Here is a 9,460-nt window from a genome sequence, read left to right on the forward strand (position 1 = left end):
ACTAGGTTGTCCATAGACATCCTGGGGTTGGCAGAGCAGGACTAGCTCCATAGCAAAGAGAACAATGAGGCTTCCTTGGCAAAAGAATCCCAGGGTGGGCAAGAAAATGCACAGCCCTTTTAATGACATCCACCTCTCTGGGACAAAGTTAAACACTCCAGATTTGGGGTGGGGAACAACATTATTACAACTGTTTCCCATCTGCTCTGGACCTTTTGCATATCTTCTCCCACATCTGTAGAACAGGCTTTGTGAGCTCCCTTGATTACCCTTGCCTCACCTGACCACGTTGATGTGTCCATGCTGGCTAAAGCCTATTTATTTCCTTCCTAATGCAACTCTGCTTCCTTCTCCCACCATGCAGGGGAAGCCCACATAACCCTGAGGGAAGTCAGCTCCAGCTCCTCCACCAGAATCTGGAAGGAGGCCAGTAGCACAGGCAAGAGAGCCTGGCCAGAGACAACTGCCAGGCAGTCACTGTGCCCACCATAACCAAGGTGCTCATCCTGTAGTGATCAGCACAGACCCAATGTACTGTCATCATGAACTCTGCAGAGTATGTGCTGTGTGGCTGGAAGGGTCAGCTGTGGCCTGCAAGGGTGTTGTCCAGACCCAGGACATCAGCCCATAGTAAGAGGAGAGGGGCACCTTTCCTGGAGGTGCAAATCTTGCCTATGGGGGAGAAGACAAGAGTGAGGAGCACCAAAGCAAGGCCACTAACCAAGTCTGAAATTGTGAACCTTGCCTCCATGGCAGGGCAGGAGCCACAGGGCAATGGCTCACCAAAGCAGACCAGAGCATACAGAAGAGCCCTCAAGGTGGCTCTCGATATCCTGGGGGAGGGAGGCTGTTTGCAAGGTGGAAGGAAAGGTGGCCAAAGAACCAGCACAAGAACAGCTCCTCAAAAGGTTCCAAAAGAGCAGGCCAACTCCAAACGACGTCCTCGCTTTCGGCTGCGTGTGCGCCTGTGCTTCCAAAAGCAAAACCAGAAAGGCCAAGAGCTCTCCCAGAGGAGTCCTGGAAAGCAGGGACAACCCCTGGGTCCTGCGTTGCCAATGGGCTCACAGAAAGTGCCCACAGTGAAAGGTGGAAAAGCCCAGGCACACACTGCTGTTGGGCCTCCACACTTTGAGATGAAACAGAATGTCCTAAGAGGCCTCAGAGTACGACTACGTCACCCAACGCCTGAAGGAAATTCTGGTGGTAATGCATGGAGGAAAAAGCTGAAGACCTCCAAGCCCACATCTTTGACTGCCCCGGCCTCCACACAGAGTGTCCAGGCTAAGAAAGAGCAGCAGGTTGCCTCTGGGTCACTGAGGTGCATCTGGTCCTCGCCCAAAGCCCTCAAGCAACAAGCACGTTTTGCTGACATACATACCCAGGCTACTGGAGTCCAAAGGAAGACTGCCATCCCTGAGAACAAGGAGGACCATGGCCCGGGCACCCTGAAACCAGCTGCAAACTGGGCATCGGCAGCTTGCATGCCTCCAGTCCAGAGGTTGCGAAGATCTTTCCGCATTGCTAGCAGGAAAAGGAAGATCCATGTGCTGAGTCCACATTGTAGGGTGCCAGAACAGGAACCTTGTGCTCACTCAAAGGTGACTAAGACCAGGTTCAAGAACCGGGGTTCCAATATTCAAGAAGCAGGCCAAGCTGCCAAGGTGGCTTCTGCCCAGCAACAGAATACCATTGAACGAGGAATGTTGGTCTGGTTCAAATTTCAAGACCTTCCTTTCTGGCCAGCAGTGGTAAAGAGTGTCAGCCAAAATGACAAGATGGCGAGGGTGCTGTTGATGGAAGCTAACATGCAGTTTGAGCACAAGGGTGTCTGTGTCCCTCTCCAGAAGTTGAAACATCTGGACTGTGGAGAAAAAATATCACTCATAAGAAGAGCCAGCAGAGTGTACAGCCAGGGCATCAGCTGGTGCCTCACAGTGATCGACCACTACAGAGAGGGCCTGGCCAGTGGCGCCTACCTGGGCTCCTTTATGGACTATTATACCGCCCAAGTCAGTTACCCGCTAAGGAGGGCCGTCCAGCAAGGAGACCTGCACATTGATTTCCCTAAGGTGAGCTATGTAGACCTGGAAGATTGGGAAGAGGAGACTGCCCCGGGTGGGAAAGGGCCCCTCAAGAAACTTCTGCCTGACCGTATGAGGGCTGCTTGGGACAGAGCCAACCAGAAGCTCGTGGACTTCATAGTGAAGAGAAAGGGGGCCGACCAGCACCTGCGGGAGATTGTGCAGGGCAGAAAACCGTCCAGGTGGGTGGACAATCTTTGGAAATCAAGGGGGGAAGTCGTCTGTATTGAGACCTACCTGGAGGATGATGACCAGTTGCATCTTGTGGCCAGGCATTTGCAAGAAATATGCAAGGAAGCAGATGAGGCTCTGCTCTCCCTGACTAGAGGAGATAAAGTGCGGTTTACCATGGAGGTTCTTCTTCCAGAAGCAATCATCTGCTCCATCGCTGCCCTGGATGAGCTCAGCTACAAAGAAGCAGAAGAGAAGTACCTGCATGGCCCACCAGTGCACTACCGTGAGAAAGAGCTCTTTGAAAAGAACCTCTTAAAGGCAGCCCGGAAGAGGTCAGCAGCCAGTACTTGGGCTGCCAGGGCCCCTCATGCACCCATTCCTTAGAAGGGTGCTCACTGCTATGAGCCATCACCCCTGCAACTCCCAAGAGAGGAGACCGGAAGCAACTCCAAAGAGGAACATCTGGGAGACTGTGGGGTGTACTTTGGGCACTGAGACAACAGCTCGCTGAGTGTTTCTTTCCCCACCTTGAAATAAATATTTTCTTTACTGCTTGACAGTGCAGATGTCTAGATGGGCTGTACAGACAGACAGATTCTGTTAGCTTCAGGCCAGGCCAGCCCTCTTTGGCCTGTGCCTAGGTGTGCCCATGTCCTGTGGTTGCACCTCCCTAGAACCTTTCCAGCGCTGAGTGGAGCATTGGCTAGCTAGACATAGCCTTGCCCTCTCTGCAGTTTCCCCACGTACCCAGCCAGCACATCAGGTTCCTGATGACACCCTGTCTCTGACTTCCCCACACATCCTGTCCTTGTTTCTCTAGGGTGCTATGGATGGGGCCACCTTAGCTTCCACTAATTTCTCCATTGCTCCCTTCTTCACTCACTCACAATGAAGAAAAGGAACAGACATGTGTACTGAGGCAGTTGGTTTAAGTCAGAGAAAGGAAGTGAATGTGATCCTGGAGATATTCTGATTTTGAAGAACATAGTGTATTGCACCTTACAGCTTCTCTCTCCCTCTTTCTCTCTCTCTCCCTCCCTCTCTCTATTCTTCCCTCTCTACTCTTTCTCTCTCTCATCTTTCTGCAACCTCCTTCTTCCCTTTCTCTCTCTTTCCCTCCCTGCCTTCCTCCCTCTCTTTCTGTATGTGTGCACAAGTGTGTAGATGTCATAGGTCAAAACCTGGTGTCTCTTCACTTATTCTCTCTGCTTTTTGAGACAGGATCTCTGATTGAACCTGTTGCTCACTGATTGTGCTAGAAGGGGTATCCAGGCAGCTCTTTCTATCCTCCTGTTTCTGTCGCCCCAGTGCACAGATTAAACAGGCCTGTCCATATATTTTCTTTTAAATGAGTACTGGATGGTGAACTCATGTTTTCACCCCATGCAGGATACACTTTATATTCTCAGCCATTCTCCAGTCCCACAGAGACTACTTTCTCTTAATGAGAAAGGTCTGCCAATCTCATGGGCTGACTGTCTGCAGCAGCAGACACTACTATCTCTGCTTTTCTCACATTCCTGAGATCAAAGACTTCTGGTGTTGGCCAGAAAGGGGAGAGCGGCCTTTCATTCCTTGGAGTCACTGACAAGTTGGGTGCATTGATGAGAAGCAGGCTTGCCATACCTCCCAGACTGTCCTGTTTCCCCCTCTTGGATCATAGTCCTTGATGTGTATTCTAGGTACACATGAATCAGTCCCTCTTTAGACCACGAAGTACAACTGTATAAGTACCTGAGTGCACTGTCTCCTAGTTTTCTGCCAAATCCCTGTAAATGTCCATTTGTCTTCCAGCCTATGTCCCTGAATACATGATACCTGTTCCCTTCCTGTTGCACTGGAGAATGGTGAACATTAGGCCTTGATACTAATTAGTGCCATTCCTTTGTGCATCCAGTGGGCTGTTCCCTGTGCAAAAGTGCAAGAATGACACAGATGCTTGTATTCCCAGTAGTGGGGGGACAAAGACAAGAACACTGAGGCTTGCCAACCAGCCAGTATAGCTGCATTGGCAAGCTTCTTGTTCTGTGAGAGATCTTGTAGAAACAATAATAAAACAACATAAAAAAACCTTAACATGGACAGAAAATGAGGAAGACTTCTAATGTCTTCTGGCTTCACGTTCAGGTGCAAATAAAAATGACAATGTACACACACCAAAAATATCTTAAGTGAAGAAGACTTTTAAATGACATCACATTTTTTCTTTGCTATGAGCCATCTCTCTATGAAATCCTCCAAGACTGTATAATTCAATCCTCCTTGCTTTTTAAAAGTATATAAATCATTGACACCTCCTTTATTCCTGCTTCTGACTCCATCTAGGATAGGAATTAATAACTCCAATCTGTTAATCGCTTTTCCAGGAGAAGCCAATGTCTACGCTCTTTTTCTTCTATATACCCAAGCACCATGCCATTGCAGTTCTCAGAGGCTTCATGTTAGACATAGTCTCTCCTGCATTGTCAGCCTCTTCTAGGACTTTAAATGCCACTACCCCTTTTGTATTATGTTCTGACAACAAAACCCTCTGTCCTCACCTTCTACCATTTCTGTGCCCTAAAAGTACTATTTCCCCTGCCTGCAGCATCCTCTTTCAAAGCTAAAAGTCGTTTCTTCCTTCTCAACTTACAAGTTAATTTTGTGCCACTTCTAATGTTTATTTTGAGCACTGACATGGAACAAGAGAACACACAATTCTCCTAGCTGCTATAATCTGCTCACTTTCCTGTAATCTCCTTATCTCCTGTTTCTCATCTTTCCTACCAGTATTTCTGTCTTGGTTTCTTGAGACACTGGAGTCCTCATAATTCCTTATTCAATTGGGAGTATACCAGAATTTTTGATCTTTTCTTTGCTTAACTCCTGAAGGTTTTTTGTTTAGTTTTGTTTTTGTGTTTGTTTGTTATCAGCACTAAAACCTCTGCCACCCACTCTCATGGTCACATTTCCACTACCTATTATCCATAACTGATGTTAAGGATCATGATCTCTCTCTCAGTTTGTGTTTTATTGCTGTGAAGAGACACCTTGACCACAGCACTCTGATAAAGAGACACATTTAATTTGTTTTGGTTTACAGTTTCAGAGGTTTAGTCCATGCTTGTCTTATTGGGAAGCATGTCAGCATGCAGGTAGACATGGTGCTGGAAATGGAGATAAGAGGTCTACATCTTGATTCATAGGCAGCAGAACGAAAATGTCCCCATGAGGCCCATCCTGAGTGTTTGAGACCTCAGTGCCCACCCCCTCAATGACACAGTTTCTCCATCAAGATCACACCTACTCCAACAAGGCCACACCTCCCAATAGTACCACTTCCTATGGGCCAACCATTCAAACACATGAGTCTATTAGGAGTTATTTTTAAAGCACCACTCTCTCTGACCAACTCTTCTCTCCTTTGTTCATATGCTTGATCTCTCAGTACCTTCTTAATTCCAGCAAATTTCCTCTTAGCCCTTTCCTATGTCCTGATACCATTATAATCACTCCTTATATCATATACTGAGAGATTCCAACAAAACCATATGACTAGGTGTCTTTTATATATGTTACCACTTATTTCAAATCACTTGTTTTTTGAAACAGATGATCAGTCCCACACCCTTATTCTGGTGCATTTATCCCTTCATAGTCTCCTCACTTCAAACCTTTCATACTCATCTCAGCTGATGATTCTACCTCCAGAGAGCAGGACTCTTTTTGACTCCCTTTTCCTACTCATCACTCACTCTATTGCTCTTGAATACAAAGGCTTCTTGGAAGATATTTTTTAAACCCATTGTATTAAAAGTTCCATCTCTACTCACCACTTCATTGGTCGTTTCCCAAATCACCACTGTCTCATCTCTCATTAAATTCAATATTAGTTCCCATGTCTCATCCTTCATATTCTTTATCTAACAGTCCAATGAATCATTCTTGCATTTCTTAAACTGCCATCACCTGGACTCAGAAACAATCCCTCCTCTTGTTTTTCTAAGTCAAACCACTCATTTTCATGCTCCTAATGTTCAGATCTGAACCTAATCATCTTTCAGACCCAGCTGTTTGGAACCTGGAGCCTCAATATTTTCCAGAAACTCTGTGGAAAAATAAATCTTGACTTTTTGAAAAAAAAAAGAATAAGGAAAAACTCTTAGAGAAGACCAGTGAACAAAATTTTCACAATCATTTTTGTCATTCATACAGACAATCAAATTTGAGAACTGCTGTGCTAGAGCATCTCAGTCAATCTCCTGTCTTGTGATGACCTTCTCTCTTATTGACCAGTATTTGCTGCTTTTCCTTCTGTGCCATCACAAGTGCTGGGAGGATTTTGGTATTGTCCTTTCTATGACTCATCACAGGTTTTGTATTGTAAATGATTGTCCTTCTTCACCTACCTAAGGGCAACCCACAAGAGATGGATAAGGAATTGTCTTGTCCCTGGTAGTTTAAGACTGGAAAGTGGCTTTTTGTATAATAAAGAGCTAAGAGCTGGAGCTGAGGCTAAAAGAAAAGGAGTGGTTCTTCTGGGCAGGCAGGAGCACAGGAGATGTCAGATACAGTTTGATGGAGAAGGAACATAGAAAGGAGATGGAACAGAGCAGGGAGGTAAACAATGAAAACCAAATAGAGAGATAGATTCATGAGAAGTTGGGTTCAGTTAGTAGCTAGCTGAGAGACTGCCTTACAATAGCTTTAAACTATCTATATGTCTCCATGTCTTAATTAAATCTCAAGTTAGGTCTTCAAAAACCTCCAATATTCTTGGCTTTAGATACTATCACTTGGAATTCTACTTGGCTGCCAGAAACAACAAACTCATCAAGAAGGCTTCTTAATCCCACGTAATGATACCCCCCCCCGCCCAGCTCTTCAATGACTCATCAAATCATCCAATTCTGTTCTTGTCAGGGCATTTAACACAAATGCAATTAGAGTTTATATGGATTCCATGTTTATTTCTTGTGTACATTTCGTCATCAGAACAGAGGCTTTTATACTTACATCTTCATGTTGGAGACCTAGAAAATTCAAAGTCAATAATGGAATGTCTGAGTTAATACAAAGGAAATACAAGTATTATGCATCTCCATTGTCTTTTAAAAGTACCAACTTTCCCTTGCGTAATGGTAGACCAATCAAAAAATATGGATATCTTTTCCTTATAGCAATTTGAGCCTTTTAGCATTCATCTCTCTCACAGTAGTTCAACATGCCAGGAATGTTCCTATACCAATCATCACATGGTTTTAACATCTCCCCCATGATACTGTGACCCTGTCTCTCTTCTGTCTGTCCTCGGTTTCTCTAAACCACACTCCTAAATGATGCCCCTGCATACCAGGAGGCAATATGGAAGCATGTTATACCTCATTGTAATTTTCAAGTGAGTTTGACCAGGTTAAAGGAAATCTTCACACTAGATCTAAACGTCAAGGCAATTGTCCCACATCTGATAGGAAGTTATTAGCCTTCACTTCACTGGCATCACTCAGCCAGTGAATTGTTCTTGGAGAGAAATATAGTAACCATATTCCAGCTTGGACCTTTGCTCAGTGGCACTGCTAGAATTAAATGTTACACTCGTGGCAAAAGATGCCAACTCTTCTTATTCTTTACAAATGCTAACAGATACTCACTAATTGGAAGGCCTATACTCTACTGGAGATGCATCTAATTAGCTACTTTAACTTGATGTTTGCTTCTTTGTTTCTCTACTTCTTTATCTATGAATCAGGAAGTGTTGCCTCCACATTTCACATATTTGAAATAAAGGGATCAATGTAAGGTAAAAAGAAAAAAAGAATACTATATGTAAATAATCCACAAGAGTGCAGAAAAAATAACCCTGTAGCTTGAGAAGGTAAAGAAAATGAACTAATGGCTCTTAGTCTTATCAGCTGTATCCAGAGGCTTCCCACAGGGCAGAGGGTAGAATTGTGACACAAAGAGAAGACAAATTAGTGGTACTTGGAAATTTTTTAATTGAGCCTAAGATTCCTTTAGATGTTCATTCCAGCTTAGTGAAAATTAGATTGCTGACCCGTAGGCTAAAGAAGGTGAGGATGTGGCCTGAGTACAGTGGCCTGGTACCCTTCACCTAACTGGAGACAAGAATGTTACTCTGACATAATAAAACAAATAATACATAAGAAAAGCCAGGAAGTACAATGGATATTCTGACAACCAGCAGTTTCCAGTCAAGTGGTGGTCCCCAAACTACGGCCACACCACAAAGAATTGGAACCTGAATTTAAAAGGAAAGAATATGTTTGTCCTTGCCCAGGGGCAGCAAAATTAATGCAGAAACTAAAATAAAACACATTTGGAAACCTAAAGAATCAGTTGCTAGACACCACAAATCTGTTTTCTAATGAAAATGGATTAGAAAATCTGATTTCTGTGTGTTAATCTCCAGTGGCAAGCCTGGGAGCAGACAAGAGGAAGAACCCAAGGATCATAAGAAATAGAAGATGTCCATGGAACCCTCAAAGATTCAGACACACCTCTAAGACTCAGCTATGAACATCTCACAGTCTAAATAATTTAGGGGTTTTTCAACACACAGTAAATCTAATAGGGCTGGGAAGAACTTAGCTCAATGGATTATAAAACTTTCAGAAGGAATGCTGGTGATTTCACTGAGGAGAAATGCACGGGATAGAATAAAGCTGCAGAGAGTTGAGAATAGTTAGCATAACTGGCAAGTAACTGGATTGTGACTGCCTTCTAATCAGTGGCATGCCAGAGGCCATGCTTTGAACCACCAGGGCTTCCATTTTCCCCAGTACTCCAGCCTCTGCTTCCCCACCTTTGGAAGTCAGAATCTTCAGAAGGGTAGCTCCATCCTCTACCAGGATGAGCAATCCCCCAAATATCACACTGTTCTGACTGTATTACCTGTTCCCCAAACCTCATTCTCATTTCTAGATTAAAGGCCAGTCAGCCATAATCATGAGTCCATAGTGGCATGAGGACTTTCCCTCATCTCCTATGGGAATGGTATGGTCTGAATTCCAACCACTGAGAGCTAAGTCTCCACTTGTTCTGCCACAGCCACACTGACCTCTCCCATGATGCATCACTGATCACTGTGTCAGAGGGCTATGTAGGTCCTCCTGCTCCTGAGTGTCTTCTCATGATGGTTCATGAAGTACTCCTTCTCAGGATAAAATCCATTACCTTTTCCTACACTCTCCAAGCAGTGGCTGCTT

At 44.7% G+C, this 9,460-nt stretch overlaps 1 protein-coding gene across 1 annotated transcript; it reads left to right on the plus strand.

The window, feature by feature from the left end:
* The first annotated feature begins 542 nt into the window (after positions 1-542).
* Positions 543-2,639, plus strand: LOC132649912 (PWWP domain-containing DNA repair factor 4-like). The gene has a single exon (XM_060374693.1). The coding sequence runs from the start codon at positions 543-545 to the stop codon at positions 2,637-2,639; it is 2,097 nt and encodes a 698-aa protein (XP_060230676.1).
* Positions 2,640-9,460: the final 6,821 nt, after the last annotated feature.

Source organism: Meriones unguiculatus, chromosome X (genome assembly GCF_030254825.1).
Source record: "Meriones unguiculatus strain TT.TT164.6M chromosome X, Bangor_MerUng_6.1, whole genome shotgun sequence".
Lineage (NCBI taxonomy): Eukaryota > Metazoa > Chordata > Mammalia > Rodentia > Muridae > Meriones > Meriones unguiculatus.